Source organism: Lynx canadensis, chromosome A2 (genome assembly GCF_007474595.2).
Source record: "Lynx canadensis isolate LIC74 chromosome A2, mLynCan4.pri.v2, whole genome shotgun sequence".
In the NCBI taxonomy this organism is placed as follows: Eukaryota; Metazoa; Chordata; class Mammalia; order Carnivora; family Felidae; genus Lynx; species Lynx canadensis.
This window is the reverse complement of record NC_044304.2, coordinates 100,351,552-100,375,692: the sequence shown is the minus strand read 5'-3', so window position 1 is coordinate 100,375,692 and position 24,141 is coordinate 100,351,552. Positions and strand designations below refer to the sequence as shown.

Genomic DNA, 24,141 nt, shown 5'->3' with positions numbered 1-24,141 from the left:
AACTAAATAAATCCATATTCTTTTTTCAATATGCAATCAATATTTTAAAATTATTAAATCATTCTTTTATTTGTGCTGAGTCCTTGAAATCAGGTAGGAATTTTATTATACTGACAGCACATCTCAATTTGGACTAGCCATATTTCAAATACTCAACAGTCATACCTGGCTAGTGACTACTATACTGGCCAGTGCATATTAAACTAAAGGACTAAATTAATAGCAATTAATTTTAAATTGCTGATGCTTTCTGACAGCAATTTTATGTGACCCTGAAATACTGCAATAATATTTTTGATAATATTTACTGCATTAATTATGTTTTACTCTATTGCATTATTGTTTTTTTGCTAGATGGCCAGGATACTGTTACTAAGATTTATAAGCAATAAGGTGATAAAAGAAAACAGCTATAACTATTAGAAACAAAATAGTTCTTTGCATATAATTATGGTCCCTACCAAAATTCAAGAGAATCAAGTAAAAAATCATCAGAAATAGAAAATCCAGAACAAAGCCAGACTTTAAAGATGCTTTCAAGAAATAACAGCTTTCATATATAACATTCAAAAAGTTTTTAAGAAGAGCCCAGGTAGAGTAGTAACAAAAACATTAAAAACAAAGGGAGAGGGCTCCTGGGCAGCTCAGTTGGTTAAGTGTCCAACTGTTGATACTGGCTCAGGTCATGATCTCATGGTTCATGAATTCAAGCCCTTAGTTGGGCTCTGTGCTGACAGTGCGGAGCTTGCTTGGAGTTCTCTCTCTCTCTCTGCCCCTCTCCCCTGCTCACTCTCTAAAGAAATAAACATTTGAAATTAAAAACATAGGGAGATACTTAAGAAGAAATAAAATCTGGAGAAAATATAAAGCTTTACTAAAGGACCGAAAATAAAATTTTAAATCCCAGACAAAGACATCCATTGTCCCTAAATGAATAAATTAATGCATAAGGATAAAGGCACAGTATTACCAAAACAATCTGAGAGATATATAAAGCACAGGAATATACAATCTTAGATTAATAACTTCAAAATCTGTAAAGTTACAAGGTTCAAAACAATATGGTGCTTAGGCAAAACCAAATAGGACAGTGGAACAGAACTGAAATACCAGACACCAATTCTACTGTAAGTAACACTACAGTATACAACACAGGAGATATTTTAAATCAGCAATGAAAATAAGACAGTTAAAAAATGGTACTGGAAAAGGGGCACCTGGGTGGGCCAGTCGGTTAAGCATCCGACTTTGGCTCAGGTCATTATCTAGCAGTCTGTGAGTTTGAGCCCCGCATCCGGTTCTGTGCTGATAGCTCAGAGCCTAGAGCCTGTTTCAGATTCTGTGTCTCCCTCTCTCTCTCTCTGCCCCTCCCCCGCTCACACTTTCTCTCTCTTTCAAAAATAAATAAACATTAAAACATGTTTTTTAAAAATGGTATGGGAACAATCAGTTAACAGTTAACAATCAGTTAACAATCAGTTAAGCTCTCTACCTTAACCATGTATCAGTAAGTTTCAGATGATACACTTAATGCAAATAGAACTGAAGAAGAGAATAAATTGTTATTTGATCATTTCTGACCTACAAAAAAGGCAATTTCACACACAGGGATATATACGTGTGTGTGTGTGTGTGTGTGTGTGTGTGTGTGTGTCTGTTTACACATTTTTTAAATCCACTATATTAAGACTGATTACACATTCTCTGGTGAAGGCGATTTCTAGGAAACAGACTTTAGTCCGAGGAACTTACTTCTAGGGAAGTGAGAAGGTGGTGGGAGAAGGGAATTGCGTGAAGAACACGTTCTAAACAACCAACTTAAGAACATAACTCTTTGATCCAACTGTAATATCTCACACACTGACTTACTAAAATAAAAATATTCCACAATGTGTTTCTAGTGATTACTACAAAGAAAAAGTATATGTATGAGATTTAGGATAACTTTGAAAATCGTAATTCACTTAGGGAGAAGAAAATTTGTTAAACGATGGATGAGTAATAACAGAAGTTTGATTTCGCATTGTGTGTATGTAACTTCCTGGGAGAGAAGAGGCAGGACTAGGAAGTTGGGTCAATTTTGGTACTTCCAAGTCTTTTACGTAACTGAATACATTTTTATAGAAAACATAAATTTTGCATCCATTTTAATTTTTTTTTTTTTCAACGTTTTTTATTTTTATTTTTGGGACAGAGAGAGACAGAGCATGAACGGGGGAGGGGCCGAGAGAGAGAGAGAGACACAGAATCGGAAACAGGCTCCAGGCTCTGGGCTGTCAGCACAGAGCCTGACGCGGGGCTTGAACTCACGGACCGCGAGATCGTGACCTGGCTGAAGTCGGACGCTTAACCGACTGCGCCACCCAGGCGCCCCAATGCATCCATTTTAAAAACAACTACAATTTAAATAAAAGATGTATCATAGAAATATTTATTTTGTTCATATAAAGTATATTGTTAGGTACACCCTATTTGTAGGTGGGAATTGTGGGTAGCACTCTTAAAGGTAAAGAAGGATATTTTACTGGTTACAACATATAACAATTAGGACGTCCCTTTACTGTTACTGTATGTGTAACCAATATGAGACACTCTTAGTAAAATCTTATATGCATTTAGGTGTTTTTGTTATATGCATTTGTAATGTTTTTAAGTTTGGATGGGAAGGAGGACAGAATTAAGAAGGGAAGAGATCAAGTAATCTTGGAATGGTCAGATTATGCTAAGAAAAGTTTACATCAAAAAAGCACGCAAGCACTCACTAGAACAAAATAAAAATAGACTATCAAAAAGCAGACCGGGAATACATCTGTTTTATAGTCTAGGAAATTGCTGCATCTAAAATAGCAATAAAGTGCTAGCATAAGGTTTCAAACAGCCTCAATACATAGAAATGAACTTTTTAAAAAATAATTTATTTTCTTAAGTTTATTTTGAGAGAGAGAGAAAGAGAACAAGTGGGGGAGGGGCAGACAGAGAGGGGGACAGACGATCTTAAGTGGGCTCTGTACTGACAGCAGAGAATCCAATGTCGGGCTTGAACCCACAAACTGTGAGATCATGATCTAAGCCGAAGTCAGAAGCTTAACTGACTGAGCCACCCAGGCACCCCAGAATCAAACTTTAAACTGTTTGTTTATTAAAGTAGAATTTCATCCCAACAACAGAGTGTTTATTTTAACATTCCTCAGCTCTTCCCTTTGGGGCACATATCCCATTAATCATGGAGGGGAGCTCATGATGGAAATTACAAGTTTTAGAATCAGAGTGGTTTGCAGTATTGCCTAGACTATCAGGAAAGACAGATTACTTGACTTTCTGGAGTCTCAGTTTTGTCACCTATTAAATGCAGAATTACTGTAAGGAATAGCTATTGTTTCTGTAAGGAAAAGCTATTGTTACTGTAAGGAATAGCTATTAAGTACCAAGAACAGACTGGTGGTTGACATCGGAAGCAGTAGTGATTTGCTTCTAAGTTTTCAAAGCTGATTACCCAAAGACTGGATCAGTTGTTCCAGGTCAAGGTTTCTTAACCTCTGTGTTACTGACATTTTAGACCAGATAATTCTTTATTGTGGGGAGCTGTCCTATGCATTGTGAGATGTTTAGCATCTAGTGGGTTTACAATCTTGTGGGTTTCTACCCACTAGATGCCAGTGCAGCCTCCCAACTAACAACAAAAAATGTCTCCAGACTTTGCCAAATGTCCTCTGGGAGGCAAAAAAGCCCACAGTTGAGAACCACTGTCCTAGATAATGATTTGAAAAAACTGGCTTGTGAAGCTGAGAATGCTAGCATGAGGTGTATTATTTGTATCTTAGGGCCAGAAAAAAGAGGCCAGAGAGTACTAATGACTTACCTACATGCATTATTAATCAATAACAGATATGAACCGAAAAAATGGCTAGGTTTGTGATTCCTGGTCTCCTTCAGTCATTCACTGCTGCAATGTTCCTAACAGTGAAAACGTGGAAACAAATTTCTAAATGTTTACCAGCAGGCAAATGGATTAATTACCACATACTCATACCTTAGATTACACAGCAGCCTAAATTAATGAAGCACATACAGGTATTAATGTTGATAAATTTTAATGTTGTATGAAAAGAGCAAATGTTCAAGGATTTTTATGGAATAATTCCATTTGTTTAAAAACCTACAAAACAATACTATATATTATTTATGGATACATAAATATGTAGGAAAAAAGATACAACCATGCATGGTAATGACAAACATTAAATTCATGATAGTGGTTAACACTGAAGAAGGAGATAAGAAAACTGGACTAGGGAGGGTACACAGGCCTCAACTGTATCTATATCCTTTTTTGTTCTAAAAAAGGAAGCAAATGTGGCAAAAGATTAATATTTGGTAAAGCTAGTTAGTGGGTACAAAATATTAATTCTTCTCAAATATTTAGCTGTACATCTGAGATATCTAATAAAATAATGTATTTTAAATAAAATTCTCTAAGATGCCAAATGAGAGCTAAGGCTTATTAAGTGCTTACTGTGTGACAGGCAAACACTGTAATTACAATTGAGTGAGACAGATAGATCAGGTCCATTTTCCAAATGAGGCAACTCAGGCTCAGAACTTGGGAAAATTCTGTCCATCCAAAGTCATTCAACTATTAAGTGGGAGAAGATTTCAACCTAGGTCTTTCTGAACCTCAAAAGTCTTTTCATGCACCATTCCTGAAACCTTGAAGGCTCTTTACCCAGATCTTCACACAGCCTGCTCTCTAACCTCCCTCAGATTTCTTTTCAAAAGTCACCCCTTAGAGACACCTTTCATAATCACCCAAACTAGCATACCCCATGACACTCTGGGTCACTCTCTATCCCCTTACCTGGATTTACTTTACTTCAGGGCTCTTATCACTACCTAATATCATATTTTATCTTTACTAGTCTGCCTGTTTATTCTATGTCTCTGCATCCAGAATGTAAGATTCATAATACACTGTTATGTTATAAGGTTCACGAGAACTGGAACTTGACCATATTTACCGCTATATTTTTAGTGCCTGACATATAATAGCACCAATATTTATTGAATTACTATTGCTGGCATTCATATTCTCAGCTATTTTATTATACGTCGCCACTCTATATAAAAAGAGTAAAGGAGATTCTTAGTTATTGGTACCAAAGAAACACATTATTTGCTAGTTGTTTTTTTTTTAAGTAAATAAAAGTCAGTCTAAGTATTTATACAGTAATAAAATTTCTAAACTTACCTCTACAGGAGGATAATAGTTGTAATTCCAGTACCAAAAGGTTCTAGGTAGATACCCCTTGATTAAGTGGTGTTCTGGTACAAAGGGATGAAAAGTTTCTTTTCCAGTGGTATCTCTGGAATCTCCCGCTTCTACATTTATAATTTCCATGCATCTCCCCAGTGCTAAGTCTTCAATGGAGGAACTATGTGTACATTTGTCTGTTTTAAATGCATCAACAAATCTTTTCAAGGCTTCTTTGCTCAGTACATATCCTGCTCCTCCACTCATGTAGCCCTGCTTTACATAGGGCTTAAATCTTCTGCCAAAGTAAATGGGTTCTTCAGGGTTGTATTTTGAGAGAAGCCATCTCAAATTATCTAGTATAACATATGTATCATCATCTGCTTTCATAAACCAATCAGCATCTTCTAAATAATGATCATGAACATACTGAAAAGCTTTAATTGTTTTCCAGTATAGTTGATCTCTGCCTTCTCTGGTTTTTAGTCCCACAGCAGGGAAGTCTTTATTTTCTTCTGAACTCATAAACAACACTTTATTACAACGCTGGGCCCATGTAGCTTTGACGTGTTTGGCCTTTTTCTCTAGATTTTGAGGCCCTGTCATAACCCAGCAAAGAATTTTAACCTTCTGATAGAGGTTTTCAGCGATGTCTGTGTTCTCATCTATTAAACAAAAAATTTTTAGAGTTATATCTACATAGGTGTAAAAATGCAAATAAATTATATTGAAGAAAACGTTTTCTTACGCAATTTCAAAGGCCCCCTTCTATTTACCTTTCTAGCATTAGTAATTTAGCTGAAAGAAAGCAAAACTCAACCTAATATGAATTGACATTCTGATTTATTGGTATCATGTCAGTCTTGTCCAGGAGATTCATTGGCGTTAATAAGAACTGCCACTATGACTTAGATTCTTACTATTTGAACTGTGGTTTATTGACCAAACAGCATTAGCATCATCTGGGAGTTAGAAATGCAGAATCTCAGGCCCCACCCCAGATCTACTGAATCTGAATCTGCATTTTAATCTCCAAGTTCTCTCAGAGATTTGTATACATATAAAGCACAGTCTTAGTCTCTGTTTTTCACTTCATTCTACAAAGAAAGCTTCTACTGGTTCACAACAGAACACTGAAGGAATTTCTCACTGCTCTGAATAAGCTTCTAAAAGACAGGAAAGACATGCTACTGAAGTAGCAGTTCATTTTGGAGTCCACAAGAGTTCACTGTTAGGAATTTATACAAGTACCCTGACATGACTTTAAAAAAGGCTTTCATGACCATCTCAGTTTGAAGAAACAAGGTTAATAGAGAGTTGAGATTACTTCTCATAGTACCATATTTCATTCCAAAATGCAAATCCATCAGTCAGAAACAGAATAGAGTATCAGTAGTATTTCCAAGACTATCTAGAGCAATGTTTTTCAAAGTACTCCTTTGTAAAGAAATAGGGAGCTTATGCCAGAATATAAAGCAACACATTACTTCTTTCATCAAGGAAGTCCTGCTATACCCCACAAAAAGTCCACCTAACTAAAAAGCGAGCTTAACTGAGTTACATCCTGATACAAACTCCTTATCTGGATGCAGACTGGTAACAGATAATTCACACTGTCAGGCCAGGACCACATTCTGAGTATTAATGGTTTAAAGTAAGACTCTAATTTTAAGATTCTATACCAGTGCTTGGTGAAGGATCAATTTTTATTTCAATAGTTAAGGACCTATACTTTTGTAAACATGCTAAAAAATGAATTAGTAGGAAAAAAAAACTAAAAAAGATATTGCAAAGTGTAAGTACTAATTCTTATAGTTTAGACAAAAATTACTCTGTTAAATTACCATGAAAGCTTCCAACTATTTAATCCCAATTTCAATACTTATGTGGTTGTGGACCAGCATGGACCTGCAAAACCATAGTTTCTTATGGTAATAATACAGGCAGAATCCTGAGGAAGCATGTCCTTAAAGGTAAGGCCAACCAGTGAGTTACAAAAGCTCAGTCCTGTGAAAAATTAACAACTGGAGGCATAAATTTCTACTTAACTAATTGAGAGGGAATACAACATTGGGCAAGATTGGGCATGCATTAAAAATATTCTCTTGTCCCTCTGAATATCGATAATTCACAATTCAAAAACAAACAAAATCACCCTATTTTCAGACAGCATTCATATTTCATTGGGACTTGAGGGTCCCAAACTCCTGGCTATAGATAAACAAAATACTGGATGAACAGGGAAACTGGTAGATGCAGGACTTTCTAATGTTTCACTTTGAGCAAGACAACCTTCTCCTCACTGCTGGGATTTGGTAGAAATATTCTTTCTCATTTTTTAGTTATTCATTTATTAATTACTTTGTTGTAGGCATGTGCTCGCACAGGAGATGAAAAGTTGAGTAAGACATACGGCCTACTACAGAAAATTCACAATCTTGCAGGAGACCTTGGCATGCAAGCCAGTATGTGACACACACTAACAGCGATGCTATAGTAGAGCTCTGTACAAACAGAGCTCTGTTCAATGTGCTGAGGAATAAGACAGCTGTGGCTGATAAATCCTATAGAATAGTGGAATGGGAACTTGGCCAGAACAGAGAAGAAGGGGAGATAAAGCAAAATCAGGAAACAGATGATGCAGAAAATAGGTCTTTAAATGAGTAGAAGCTCACCATAAGAAAAGACAAGAGGTAGAGTGAAGTTTGGTTGATGTAGGTACCTGGGTACAACTGAAGGTCTGTACTAGGGGAAATGAATGGAGAGAAGAAATCTGAAAAATGGTAAAGAAGTAGAGTGTTAGAACTTACGGAAAATGGGATTGATTGGTAAGTGAAAGAAGACATCTACCATGACTTCATAGTTTCTAGCTTAGACAGATGTGGACCATCGAGCAGGACAAGTAGGTACCTAATATGTGTGCCTGCAGTGACCTGATACAGCCTACTAGTAGAAAAAGCATGGCTCCAACTGATCCTTCGACAATCTGGAGCAATGCTCATTGCTCTATGATGGTGATTAACTGCTCTATGATAAGAACACAGAGCACCTACTCAGAGCTGAATCAGAGTTGTATAAACATTTACACAATATGACATAATTTGTAAGAGTATACATGTGCTTGCTAGTTCATAATAACTCAACCAGGATGTGGTATTTCATCCCTCAGCTTCTGCCTGAGAGGTAGGAAAGAAATATCTTATTGCCAAAAAGATACAAGAAACAATTCTTAACTGGGGGACCCTCTGCATCCCAGGATTCCAATTGTTTTCAAGCTGCTGTATTCTTTTTTGTCAAATAAATCACACTTGCAGAGATCTTTGAATTATGTCTTTTCAGTGTTAGGAACTGGGCTAAGACAAAGACAGTAAAGAATAGATGGGAACTAAAATTATAGGAATTGATGATATCACACAAGAAAAGAAACAGCCAAAGGACAGAAACATGGGGGAAAACCAACACTTAAAGGGGCACCAGAGGACACAATTGAGAACATCCTGTTAGAAGCAGGTGACCAGGAGAAAATGAAGTCATTATAACACATCCTTAGTTCTTTCCTCCTCTTAAGTTTTTATGCCTCTTAAAAGGTGAAAAGATTAGTTATTTTAGCTACTGATAAAAATATAAATTGAAAAATATATATAAATTGAGATTTATATATACCTCTTTAATTTCTATAAGACAAGACTAAGTAAAAACTAAGACTAAAATCAGATAATGGCAAAAACGAAAGACACAGATAGAAACCATGATAACAAAATTAGGCTAAATGAATATTTTCAAAAACAAATCTAATCTGAAAGTTCTGCCTTTCCCCAAATTACAGTTTCTGAACTATCTCTACTTAAAAATGAATTCAAAATTAATACCGTACTCCCTAAATAAATCTGGGTTTTAGCAACTTCCTTCTGCTGAGGCAAACCAAGAATTGTCATTAAATATCAGGAATTAAGCTCACTTTTATAAAAAGATATTGTATGTAACAAAATTCAAATAAATTGCCTTTTCCAAGTCTCACAACACTTACACAGACTGAAAACTACTGTTTGTGTTTACTCCTTAATAAAGCAAACCATACCTTTATGTTGGCTAGAATCTGCATTGAAGTTCATCTGTCCTTCTAGATGAGTCTGTCCATTATCATCTGAATGCCTAGCATGAGGATCATTATGAAGAATATTAGGCTGGGTATCACCCTGTTCTCCCAGTAAAATACTAAATAACTGAGAACATAAAACAAATCCAATTGCAGATCCACAAAGGAAGGTTAAAAAATTCAGCCAAGATTTAGAGGCCATTTCCCGAAAGTTTATTTCTGTAAGAAAAAAATTAGCAAGATGTTATAAATTATAAAGCATACATACTATGAGGAAAAAACTTGATTAACTTTTAGCCATATGGGAAAGTTAATTCCTTCCATATAGGAGAACATTTCTAAGAATATTTAACTTTTATCTCTTTATTTGCTGCTAAAACACACATTATGGACAATTCAATAAAATAGATGAGTAGTAGCTTAGAGAATCATTGTTAGAGTGGAACATGGGTAAATAGGTCAGTATTTGCACATAGAATTTCCTGTTCCTCCCAACTAGAATCCTTTGTGAACCCAAGCCTGCTTGCCACACTCTTCTTTTTTGCTGTCGAAATAGTTAAATTTATCTTTTTTTTCTCTTTTGGTAGTTCATATTACGTGGTATATAGATATTATATAAAAAATATATATAATATGACACAACATAATATCTCACAAATATTACTATCATTGAAACAAATGGTAAAACTTGTATAAAAATTGTGGGGAGGACACAGAGATTATGTTCTAAAATCCTATTGTTGTCCAGAAGTAGTAGAAGTATTAATGTTAGATTTTAAAAGACTACGGATGTATAAAGTAATTACTAGTATAATCATTAAAAAAAAAGAATACATAACTAAAACAGAAAAAATGAAATATAAAATAATAATCAAATATAAGGAAAAAAGAGAAGTGGATAAAGAACAGATGAAATAAACAGAAAAAAATAGTATTATGACTGATTTTAATGTAAATATATCACCAATGACATTAATGTAAAAAGATTGAAAACTCTAATTAAAAGATAAAGATAGCCAGCCAGACTAGAGAAAGAAAATAAACCCATCTATATGCTGCTTATAAGAGACACACATTAAATATATTCAGAAAGAGCAAAAGGATGGAAAAAGATGTATCATTCAAACACTTACAAAAAGAAAGTATGCTAATATCAAAATAAAAGTAGTAGCTACATAGTTATCTTTGAGATATTCACCAAGCTGTACATTTTTGATTTACACATTTTTCTATATTGGGGCGCCTGGGTGGCTCAGTCGGTTAGGCGTCCGACTTCGGCTCTGGTCATGATCTAGCAGTTTGTGAGTTCGAGCCCCACATCGGGCTCTGTGCTGCCAGCTCAGGGCCTGCAGCCTGCTTGGGATTCTGTGTCTCCCTCTCTCTCTGCCCCTCCCCTACTCATGCTCTGTCTCTGTCTCAAAAATAAAAAACATTATAAAAAAAAATTTACACATTTTTCTATATTAACATTTACTTTAGTAAAAAACTTATATAAAAAATAGCTCAAATAACCTTTTACTTTATTCCTTTTAATACATATTTAATATACATATATTCAACACAAAAGTATTCATACTCAAATCTATAAGTAAAATTGTCAAGCCATGGAGCTATACCATGCTTATCTTATGTCTCGTATTACAGGTCCTCTCTAGAATAATAATTCAAATTTGAGAAGGATGATTCCAAGGGGAAAGCAGAAGATAAAGGAAAGACAGTGTGAGCAAAGTTGTTCACTAATCCTTGAGATGTAAATTACCCATATGAAACTGGCAGGCACTTGTTTATTTTATTGTATTTATTTTTTAATTTTATTTTAATTTACATCCAAATTAGTGAGCATATAGTGCAACAATGATTTCAAGAGTAGATTCCTTAATGCCCTTTACCCATTTAGCCCATCCCCCTCCCACAACCCCTCCAGCAACCCTCTGTTTGTTCTCCATATTTAAGTGTCTCTTATGTTTTGTCTCTCTCCCTGTTTTATATTATTTGTGCTTCCCTTCCCTTATGTTCATCTGGCAGGCACTTGTTTACTTACTTCCTTTGTTCTACCTTAACTGCATTCTTAAATTCAGAAAGGTAGGCCTTCCTGGATGAAGAGTATATATGTCCCACTCAACTTCCCTACCCAATTTCCCAGAGGAAAAGCAGAAATAAGTTTATCCAATCTTGTTGCTATTTTTCCTGAGAGGGAGTCTCAAATTCTTTCTTGCTATTGTCCTCTTTTCCCCATTTAGATTGGTCTTTAGTGAAATCCTTACACCCAAAAGGTATAATACACAATCCCAGGGAAAATATCCCTCTTGGTTTAAATGATTCTTTTGAAATTCTAAAAACCTCAAAATTATTTGCAAATGATATATCCGATAAAGGGTTACTATCTGAAATACAGAAAGAACTTATAACTCAACACCAAAACATCCCGAGTAATCTGATTAAAAACAGGCAGAGGACCTGAACAGATATTTTTCCAAAGAAGACATACAAATAGCCAATAGACACATGAAAAGATGCTAAATATCACTAATCATCAGGGAAATGCAAATCAAAACTACAATGAAATATCACCTCACACCTGTCAGAATGGCCAGAAACACAAGTTTTGGCAAAGATGTGAAGAAAAAGGAAGGCTTGTACACTGTTGATACAGCCACTGTGGAAAACAGTATGGAGATTCCTCAAGGAATTTAAAAATAGAATTACCGTATGATTCAGTAATTTCAGTACTGGATATTTATCCAAAGAAAATTAAAAAAACACTAATACAAAAAGATATATGCACCCCTATGCTTACTGCAGCATTATTTATAATACCCAAGATATAAAAACAATCCAAGCGTCCATCCATAGATGAATGGATAAAGAAGATGGGTGATACACACACACACACACACACACACACACACACACACACACACACTGGAATATTCCTCAGCCATAAAAAAGAATGAGATCTTTCCATTTGCAATAACATGGGTGGATCTAGAGGGTATAACGCTAAATGAAGTCAGGAAAGACAAATACCATATCATTTCACGCATATGTATAATTTAAGAAACAAAAGCAGAGAGAAAAAGAGATAAAAACCAGAGTCTTAAATACACAAAACTGGTGGTTGGCAGAGGGGAGGTGGGTAGGGGATGGGTAAATTGATAAAGGGATTAAGAGTGCATTTACTGTGATGAGCACTAATGTACAGAACTGCTGAGTCATTATACAGCAAAAGGGGGGGGGGGGGGGAAGCCAAAGAGAACTACTCAAGAATCTCGAAATCTCCCTTTAGTAAGAGCATACATTATCAAGACTTTACCAACAAAAGTAATTTGAAAGTACCATGAACTGCAAACATGAAGCCAAGAGAAGTGAATGAAAGGTATCCTAACTCTAGATTTTTTATGGTAAATATAAAAAGATTGTCAGAGTAAGACTGAAGCAATAAACCTGAAGGAAAGCTATTAAGGTAACATTAGCAGACACTGAATCATTTAGGAGCCACACTGTAAGCAATTTACACCACATCTTCTAATTCTCTGACACTTTGCCTTCTAGCACACTGGTTTTGATTTTGTTTTTGTACTGGTTGTGACTTTCCTCACTATATACTAGATATAATCACTTCACAGTCTCAGAAGGACACAGTCCAATTGAATTTTGCACTGCTGTAGTCTTACTACTCCTGGTATTAGAGGAGAAAGCAACAGTCACAGTGGTGTTCAGTACCACTTTAGACAGAAAGCACTGTGACTGAGAAGGGGAAAGGACTGCAGGACCAGAGAAAATCCATTTCTTCTATCATCAGAGCAGATATATGAAGTTAATTAAGTGCTCATCTAGCTCCAGTAACTATGAATACTAACCTGCTACCCCACCATTTTCCACATGACACTGAGCTTCAGAACAACTCTACTTTTGCAGCAGGGATGGTTTACTGTTTGTAGAAAACTAGTGACATATTTATGGATAGGGTTTTCTCAGCTGAGGTGGCACTTTTTAGCAACATACCTGTTCTGGGGTGAGTAGAGGGAAAATTGACTTCTGGATGTTAAAAAATTTGTTTTTAATTAAAAAATATTTTGTGATGCCGTTGGATGGCTGCCATCCTCTCCCCCATCTTCCTCCAGCGCATTATCAGCCAAAACGTGTTGGCTCACCCCTGTTGTTCTTATCCCATCCCCTTCCAATTTCAAAGACTCCTGCCTTATGACTAAATTTCCGTTTACGCCCATTTTATTTTCCTGTTCCTGCGATAAAATAGCCACCTCATATAGGTACAATGTACCCCAAGCCCTACTCCGATTTTTGGCAAAAATCTGCACCCTCAACTCTTCAGATTCTTTTCTTTTTTGTTTTTTTCATTTCATTTTTTTAAATTTAATTAATTAATTAATTTCTAAATTTACATCCAAGTTAGTTAGCATATAGTGCAATAAGGACCTCAGCAGTAGATTCCTTAACGCTCCTTATTTAGCCCATTCCCCCTCCCTCTTTAGATTCTTAACAAAGAGTATGGAAGGAGACCAGATTGGAAGACACTACACAACTAAGTTGCATATTATAGGAGCCTATAATATGTTAATTAAAATTAAGTGCAGGGAAGTTCTCAATGTCAACTGCTTTCTAAACCTGATACATTATCAAAATCACTTGAGGAACATTTTAAAAATACAGATTATCAGGCTCAACAATGGAGATTTCAGATGCAAAAGAAGTGCTGGGACAAGTAAAACTTATATTTTTACTTTATTTTTTAAGGGACAGCTTTGTGTTATTCATTGTAAAAAATAAGTCAAGCAATATAGAACAGTAAGTATAGAACTACATTGAAAAAGAAAGAAATCACCTCAAATCCCATCACTCAGAAACAGCTATCATTAATATTTGGTAATATCACTACAGATAGGAATAACATCTTTATAAATAACAGAGAATGAAGAGGAGAGAACTACAGCTAACAGTTGAGCCCTGTACCGAGAGATTTAGACAAGTTAACTGTAAACCATAAACAAGGGACTGTCATTCCCATTTTACAGATAAACTCAGAAAGAAGGTTAGTAATCTTCACATTCACACTAACAATGTCTATCAAGAATTCAGATTCTTGGGGCACCTGGGTGGCTCAGTTGGATAAGTGTCCGACTCTTGATTTTGGCTCAAGTCATGATCCCAGGCTCGTGAGATCAAGTCCTGTGTCAGACACTGTACGGAGCATAGAGCCTGCTTGGGATTCTCTCTCTCTCCTCTCTGGCTTGCACTGTTTCTCTTCAAACAAACAAACATTAAAAAAAAAAAAAAGAATTCAGATTCTTAACCATTTTACCATAGGTTTACAGAACTAGAACTGTGAATCACGCTATTTTAAAAATTTAACCTATGAAGTTAGATTTACTTGAATTTACTGGGGAAAAAAAGGGAAATTAAATGACTCTAAATGAACTTTGAAAGAGCTAAAACTTATGACTCTTCTAAAGATAAGAAAAAGACTATGAAAAATATAAAGCAATTGGAGGCCCTTTTTGAAAACTACATATTTCAATTTTAGATAGTACCTAGTAATTTCTTGCTGTGAGAAATGTGGAAATCAGCCTATATACACTCCCCCAAACACTCAATTTTTGTGAACTATTTTTATTCTGTAAAATTTTGCATAGTTTACATTCTATAAATTATACAGTAATTCCCATGACTGCTTAATCTTGGATATGTATTAAATTGGATTCCATGCTCATTAATAGTCCTTTTATTACAGCTCCTTTATATGTGAGTTCTTCATTAATGTCATGTTTTTTGGCTGGGTTTCAGCAAGTAATTTTGGTAATAGTGCTCATTGGTGCTATATTCTAAATTCTTGCAGGCTTAAGACTGTCTACTACTGCCTTTATATATGAAGCACAACTTGATCAAGTACAAACTTTGTAAATATTGTTCATAGTCTCCTCACACCGACGCCAGAAAAGTCTGAGGGCAGAGTAATCTTTAATCCTTGTAGATAAATGCTCCTCTTCTCCTATGCTTGGTTTGTAATCATTCCACCAGTTACTAATATCCTCTCAGTAAGACTTTAATACCCTTTATATGAGATCACGTCTTCCTCTAATTTTCAGGATTTTAAAAAGTCAAGGGAATTCACAATAAAGTCCCTAAAATGCAAGGCTTTCGGTGTTTTTTTTTTTTATTTTTTAAATTTTTTCTTTTTAATGTTTATTTATTTTTGACAGAGAGAGAGAGAGAGAGAGAGAGAGAGAGAGAGAGAGAGAGAGCGCGTGTGAGCATGAGCGGGGGAGGGGCAGAGAGAGAGGGAGACAGAATCCGAAGAAGCCCCTAGCCTCCCAGCTGTCAGCACAGAGCCCGATGCGGGGCTTGAACTCACAGACCGTGAGATCATGACCTGAGCCAAAGTCGGATGCTCAACCAATTGAGCCACCAAGGCGTCCCTTGTTTTTATTTTTATTCTTTATTTTTATTTTAGAGAGAGGGAAAGACACGAATGGGGAAGGGGCAGAGAGAGGGAGAGAGAAAGTCCCAAGCAGGTTCCGTGCTGCCAGTGCTGAGCCTGATGTGGTGCTCAATCCCACAAACCAGATCATGACCAGAGCCAAAACCAAGAGTAGGACGTTTAAATGAATGAACCACCCAAGCGCCCCTGTGTTTTTGTTGTTTTTAAATTTTGGTACTTTATGCTATATTCTGCCAAGGTTATCATTCTATTATTTATAATTTTTTCTAGTTTATAGTATTCATTTGCTATATTTACATATTCAACATGTAGTTGTCTCTTCAAACCACATTAAAATGATTTTTGATATTTTCCCTAAAAGACTTCCCTTAAAAAATTGAGAGGAATCTTATATAATGACAACACTGTATAAATGCTTACAAATATACTATATGAGGCAAATATGTTTAAAACTTTTATATGTTTTCTCTGATCCTCACAACAACTGGAAAACTTGATAGTAGTATCTCCATATTACAAATGAGGAAAATGAGTTTCAGAAAAATTAATGAAATTGACCCAAACCACACAGCCTACATGGTAAGTTAGGATTCTAACTCGCATTTCACTTAAAGTTAATAGTTTTTTCCCACTTATACCACACTTGCGTGTATAGTCACCCATCAACTTTCCATAGTCTTCCCCCTTTCTTTCTAAAATTATCTTTAAATGGAAGATAAGAAGATTGTTACCAGCAGATTCTAGAAGAAACCATTTTTGCTCTATTCATAAATCTTGAGATGTAAAAAAGATACAAAAAAATGAAAAGTCCATAGGCTCCAAGAAAGACTGAAAATATTAAGAGAGTAGTGGAGAGATCGGAACTGGTTTCAGACTAAATTTTCATGCTTCTGCTCTCCTACAGTAATCTTGCTAATATTTCAAATATTTCTTTATATGAATGCTTAAACAAAAAGGCTTATTGCTGAGACTTAACCCCTTTCTTGCTTCCAATACATTTTTCACTAAAAAAAATTAAAGCTTCTGCTACAGAGAATAAAATTTTACTTGCATATTCTCTTAGTTTTCTTGTAACATTTTGAGAACATTTCTACTAATTTTGTTTCTTTACAATTCCAGATTGTTAAGTTGAGCGGTCAATATGAATTACTATATGCAAGTCTTGACGTTCAAAAATCATTTACAATTATATGGCAATGTGCTAAATACTGGGAAAAGCTAAAACAAAGTATCTTTCTCTGCCTTCATGGAATTTACAGTATTGTTAATTATACAGGGACACAAAAGCAGCAATGAAAGAATTTAAAAACAGAGGGACACAGTTAAAGCAGTGCTAAGGAAAACTTATAGCAAGCACTAAATGCTTACATTAGAAAAGAGAAAAAGCTTCAAATCATTTAACGCCAGGTCCCACTTCAAGAATCACAAACAAAATAATCCTAAAGCAAGCAAAATGAGTGAAATAATAACAGAAATCAATAAAATTTAAAATAGATAAAACTAATAAAGCAAAAAGCCATTATCAAATGCCTAACAAAATTATCAACACCTAAAAAAATTAACAATAATTCTTTGGACTCATCCAACTCAAGTATGTAATCAAATTTCCACAACTGTCTTCTATAATCAAATTGCCTCAATTAGTTCACAAATGTCTTTTTTACACTTGGTTTGGTCCAATCAGGATTTAAACTATATCCACATTCACAGATAAAATTAAAACACACACACACACACACACACACACATGCACACGAGAACATTTTATATAATAAATAGCTATTAAACATGAAAACTTAAATGAAACACATTTCTCTAAGAATGTAAATTATCAAAACTGACTCAAGGTATAAAAACTAAATGGACAAATAACCACAAAGGAAATAAAGAGCCAGACTTCAAAGAGGTCCAGGCTTTTCTTGGATAAAATACTTAAATCTTTCAAAAAACATAATTTTTATACAGGCATACCTCATTTTACTGCACTTTGCTTTATTGTGCCTTGCAGATACATTTTTTTACAAATTAAAGACCTGTAGTAACTTTGTCCAGCACGTCTATTGGTGTTATTTTTCCAACAGCATGTCACTTCATGCCTCTGCATCACAATTTGGCAGCTGTCACAATATTTCAAACTTTTTCATTATTATATTTGTTATAGTGATTTCTGATCAGTGATCTTTGATGTTACTGTTCTAATTGTTTTGGGGTGCCATGAACTGTACCCATATAAGACGGTGAACTTAATTGATAAATGTGTGTGTTCTGACTGCTCCACTAACTGGTCATTCCTCTTTCTCTCCCCCTAAGACCTCTCTATTCCCTGAAACACAACAATATTGAAATTAGGCCAAGTAGTAAGCCTAAAATGGTCTCTTCATGTTCAAGTGAAAGGAAGAGTCACGTATCTCTCACTTTAAAAGTTAGAAATGATCAAGCTTAGTGAGGAAGGTGTGTTGAAAGCCAAGATAGGCCCAAAGTTAGGCTTCTTGTGCCAAAAAGCTAGGTTGTGAATGCAAAGGAAAAATTCTTACAGAAAAAAGTGTTACTCTAGTGAACTCATGAGTGATAAGCAAGCTAAATAGCTGGCTTAGTTATGGCTGATATGGAGAATGCTTCAGTGGTCTAGATAGAATATCAAACTAGCCACAACATTCCCTTAAGCCAAAGCCTAATCTAGAGCAAGGCCCTAACTCCATTCAATTTTATGAAGGCTGAGAGAAATGAGGAACTGCACAAGAAAAGTTTGAAGGTGGCAGAGGTTGGTTCATGAGGTTAAAGGGAAAGAAGCCATCTCTGTAAGATAACAGTATAAAGTGAAGCAGCAAGTGCTGATGTAGAAGCTGAGTTATCCAGGGAAATCCATTTAAGATAATTAATGAAAATAGCTCCACCAAACAACAGATTTTCAATGAAGACAAAATGGTCTTCTGTTGGAAGAAGATGCCATCCAGGACTTTGAGAACCAGATTGAACTCAGCTTCAAAGCGTCACAGGACAGGATGACTCTCTCGTTAGCGGCTAATGCAGCTGGTAACTTTAAGTTGAAGCCAACGCTCATTTAACATTCTGAAAATGCTTGAGCCCCTTAAGAATTATGCTCCATCTATTCTGCCTGTGCTCTAGAAATAGAACAAAGCCTGGGTAACATCGTATCGGTTTACAACATTGTTTATTTAAATTTTGAGCCTGGGGTGCCTGCATGGCTCAGTCCGTTAAACGTCCGACTCCAGCTCAGGTCATGATCTTGTGTTCTGTGAGTTTGAGCCCGTGTTGGGCTCTGTGCTGATGGCTCAGAGCATGAAGCCTACTTCCGATACTGTGTCTCCCTCTCACTCTGCACCTCCCCTACCTGCACTCTCTCTCTCTCAAAAATAAACATTAAAAAAATAATTAAAAAATACATTTTGAGCCTACTGTTAAGACCAACCGCTCAAAAAAACAAAAGATTTCCTTTCAAAATATTATTGCTCATTGACAACATACTTGGTTACTCTGAGCTCTAGTAGAGATGGACAAGATTAAAGCTGTTTTCATGTCTCCTAATACAACATCTATTCTGCGGCCTATAGATCAAAGAGTAATTTTCGACTTTCCAGTCTTATTATTTAAGAAATACATTTTCTAAGGCTATAGCTGCCATACATAGTGATTCCTCTGATAGAGCTGGGTATAATAAATGAAAAACCTTCTGAAAAGGAGTCAATATTTTATAGGGCATTAAGAACATTCATGGTTCATGGGAAGAAGTCAAAATATCAACATGTACGGGAGTTTGGAAGAAGCTGTTTCCAGCCCTAGGGAATGAATTTGAAGGGTTCAAGATTTCAAAGGAGGGGTGTCTGGGTGGTTCAATCGGTTAAGTGTCTGACTCCAGCTCAGGTCATGATCTCATAGTTCATGAGTTCAAGCCCCACATCTGGCTCTGCACTGACGGTGCAGAGCCTGCTTGGGATTCTCTCTCTTTCCCTTTCTCTCTGTCCCTCTCCCACTTCTGTATGTGCTCTCTATCTCTCTCAAAATAAAAATAAGGAGTAAGTACCTGCTGATATGTTAGAAACAGCATGATAAATAGAATTAAAAATGAAGCCTGAAGATGCAATTGAATTGCTGCAATCTCATGAAAAAACTTGAATGGATGAGGAGTTGCTTCTTGAGGATGAGCAAAGAAAGCCATTTCTTGAGATGGAATCTACTCCTGTAAAGATTGTTGACATGGCAACAAAGGATTTAGAATATTACATAAACTTAGTTGATAAAGCATTGGCAGGATTTGAGAGGACTGACTCCCACTTTGAAAGAAGTTGTACTGTGGTAAAATGCTATCAAATAGTATCTATGCTACAGACAAATCATTCATGAAGGAAGATTCAACGCATGTGGCAAATTTCATGGTTTAAGAAATTGCCACAGCCACCCCAATCTTTAGCAACCACCACCCTGATCAGTCAGCAGCTATCAACAGGGAGGCAACACCCTCCACCAGCAAAAAGATTATGACTTGCTGAAAGCTCAGATGATGATTAACATTTTTTTAGTAATAAAGTATATTTCAATAAGGTAAATTAAGGTATGTACATTTTGAGACATATGATACTGCACCCTTAACAGACTATAGTGTAAACATAACTTTTTTATGCACCGAGAACCAAAAATTCAACTGACTTGTTTCATTGTGGTATTTGCTTTATAGCAGTGGTCTGGAACTGAACTCACAATATCTCTGAGGTATGCCTGTACTACATGAATCATTCCAAAAGTTAAGCAGAACTTAACCAATTCTTCTTTTATGTAAAAGTTTGATATATAAATATCTGACAAAGACAGTCCAAAATAAAGATAGCATTAAAAAAAAAAAAATCAGTCTAATCTCACTGTAAAACAATACATTATCAAAGGGAATGAAGCCCAAACATTAACCCATCTGAAGCTGGGTCTTCAGAAAAGGAACCATGAGATGAGGTTTATGAGAAATTATTCCATGGAAAAACACAAGGAAATAGGACAGGGAAGGGAAGGAGGTCATGCAAAATCCCATGGAAGGTGATTTTAGCTCAGCCCCACAGGGCAGTTCTGGAGGCAATGCAAGCCACACCTGAGTTATAACCAATTAATCACTGGTTAAGGGCTCTCTTTAGGAAATAAATTTCCCAGACACTTCCATAGCTTATACATTGGCAAAGCAGGCCCTGGCAGTGTGAGGGCAGCCCTGCAACAAAAACCTTAGAAGACAGATAATGGGAATGAAAATACATCAGGACCCTGTGAACAGGAAGAAGACATGGGCTCTTAGACAAAGCATTAGCATCATCTGCTCTAGGAACTTTAGGACTGGGAAAGTTAAAAATCATTTGGTTTAATTTGCTCTATGGAATCCCCAATAGGTTCAGCAATCTATCATTCCAATCCAATCATTGTACAGTGAATACCGTATAGCCCCAAAAATGTATATAGAGATTTTAATTAGCTTTTTAGTATCTACTCTAAAATATGAATAACCACTTAAGAATCACCAGATATTTTAAGGAATGCCTTTAATATGAAAGAAAAACACCAACAAAGTCAAATTTAAAACAACTTGGAAGAGATGATAAGATTAAAACTAAAAAAAAAACCCCAATCACTGATATCCTAAGAGAAAAAATGTCATGGCATTCTATTTCTGAAATAAGAATAAGACAGTAGCTTAAAAAAAATAGGACAAAAAGAGATATTTTAAATAAATTAAAATATAAGAAAATAAAAAACCTACTGAATAGAACAGGCATAAGATAAAGTTAAGGAAATCACCCCAAAAGTGAGCAAACAAAAAGATAAAGTGATGGAAAACAAGAGAGAAAATTGATAAGATCAATTTAGAAGGGCAGATAAAAAAGAAGGGAAGGTATCAACAATTAAATATTTCAAGGAAGTTTCCAAACTGAAAGGATCCAATGATAGCTAGCACTCTGAATAAAAACAGACCCAAAAAAGATGTAGTATTATGTAATTTCAGAGCAATTTGGTCAAACTATTCTGTAAGCTTTCAGAGAAAGAGGCAAAGAAACAACAATGAAATGGTTTGGACTTTCAAACAGCAACACTGAAAGCTAGAAAGCAATGGAGAAAATCCTTCAAAATTCTGAGGAGAAATCATTTACAACCTAGAATTTTATACCTAAACTATCCAACAAGTATGAGTAATGAGTAGAGATATTTTAAAAATATGACAGACTTTGGTCAGATCAATATTTGGTGTATCATATTGTATCTATCGTAAAGTGCCAGCAGGGCACTGATTCAGAAATGTTGAGCAAGCTATCAAAAGATGCAGGTCTGGAACCTGGGAAAATATGCACAGTCAGTCACTTGTACATCTGAATCACAAATTAAAAATAACACTGCCCTAAAATATGATCTAGCAAATAAAAATAGTTAACTACTCAATGCAAAGGAGACTCTTCTTTAAATTCATTCACTTAGTCTTTCCACAATACTATGCAGGCTAGAAGAGTTGTGTAAATACCTAATACATTTGAGAATTTGCCATGTGACCTGATAATATAAAACACTCAAAAGACAAGTTAAGATTTTCTTTAGTATATTCCCTCTTTGCCTTCAAAGTGTAGCTCACTGACTCAACTTTTAATCTAAGGCAATCATCTTAACAAAATATAAAAAAGCATTTATGAACAGTGCCTGCACATAAACTCTCAAGTGTTTGCTAAATGAAAGAAAGATTCATGGTCAAAAGTTAGAATAAAAGGAAAAATTATATAAAGTACATCGCTTTACAATCACTAAAATGTTTTTTAAAGATTGCATTATGACATGGAAACACGGTTAGAACACAAGTGAAAAAAAGCATGCAGAGTTTTACATACAATGTTATTCCAACTCTGTGCTTTAAAAAAAATCCTTAAAAAAAAGACTAGAAAAATATGCCAAAATGTTAATAATTTCTCATTTCTAATTTTAATTCTAACTTCTAATATCAGTGTTAGGAGTAGGGGCAACTAAGATTTTTTTCCCACATGTTTCCAAGTTGAGTTTAATGAGTATACATTACTTAAGCAGCTATCAAAAATTATACTCTTGTATCCCTTTAAATACTTAATTAGTGAGGACCTCAAATAGCTTTTGTTTTTATGGGTTATATTCACTGATTAGATTTTTATTAGAAATTAAAACATAAAAAGTTTTTAAATATTCATTTATTCATAAGTAATAATGGCAAACGCACTACCTGTTAACATAAATAACATTTTATGGAAAATATTGTATTTTATAAAAAAATGAAAGAGAAGAGTGGCATTGCTTTAAATTTTTATAAATCTCAGTATCTGGTTTAATAGAAGACCACTGGATCTAGAATTCCATACCTCCTTCTGCATTTAATTTTTTGCAATAGCATATAACATGTAGCTTCTTAAAAATCTGACTATACATTTATGCGAGAGTGAATTAAAAAAGCAAATATTGATATTAGTATCACAATTTTTATTTTATAGTCTTCCTGAAAGGGTCTAAGAGATCTCACTTTCCCTGGACCACACTTTGAGAACTGCTACATTATTCTGATAAAAAAAAATTTCTCCAAAAAATATTGAATGGTGGGTGGTAGCTTGCTGGATCACGAAAAATAGGATGGACGCTTGAGAGTTTTGATTTCTGGGTGAACACAACCCAAAATGGACCATGCTATATTCAGCCTCCCTTTTTGATACAAACAGTAATGTTTAAGGCCGAGAAGGCAAACCTTTTCCTTTCCCCCTTTAGTTCAGTGCTCTTTCCCTCTAGTTTAGGTTCATTCTCTTTACTGATAGGTAACTGGTAGGTATACCCAGACTTGGAAATTCCAGTCTGAGTGTTAGCCACTAAGGATCATCAGTGAAAAGAAATCTGTATGGCACTCTTTCCCCTTCTCCTTGTCTTCATTTTTATATAAAGAGTGTAACACAGCACTAACCTTGGGTATTATAGAAACCACTGAGGATACAAAGAATGCAGAACTCCTTGAACAGTAAAAGACATTCTCACCTTTTAATCATCTGAACCTGGGACTGGAGAAAACATTTTTTAAAAATAGAATTACCGCTTGAGATTTATACAACTTTAATTTGATTGTGAGGTTTTATGTAATCTTTCAAAAGTGTTAATGACTGAGTACCTTTTAATGTGTCAAATACTGTCCTAGGAGCTAAGGATATATTTTCTCCTGTTCACAGAATGTAAACTACCAGAAGGCACAAAATAGTATCTTTCCTCTCAGAGTTACCAACTATGATGCTTCCCACAAGATGATAGTGCAATAAACATTAGCTGGCTTGAAATAAGGGAGCAAAGCATCTACCTCTTTAT

At 35.3% G+C, this 24,141-nt stretch overlaps 1 protein-coding gene across 6 annotated transcripts in view; it reads right to left on the bottom strand.

Moving 5' to 3' along the window:
- Positions 1-24,141, bottom strand: part of C1GALT1 (core 1 synthase, glycoprotein-N-acetylgalactosamine 3-beta-galactosyltransferase 1) — a 40,713-nt gene that overhangs the window by 5,464 nt on the left and 11,108 nt on the right. For 3 of the 6 annotated variants that reach the window (XM_030308002.1, XM_030308007.1, XM_030308003.2), the window contains exons 2-3: positions 9,327-9,563; positions 5,246-5,913 (exon numbers count right to left, since the gene is read on the bottom strand). In XM_030308002.1, the coding sequence (XP_030163862.1) occupies positions 5,246-5,913; positions 9,327-9,563 (905 nt within the window). Of the gene's footprint in view, positions 1-3,724; positions 3,955-5,203; positions 5,914-9,326; positions 9,564-24,141 lie in introns of those variants that run through there. The other 3 variants (XM_032592413.1, XM_030308006.1, XM_032592412.1) reach the window with 3 other exon arrangements.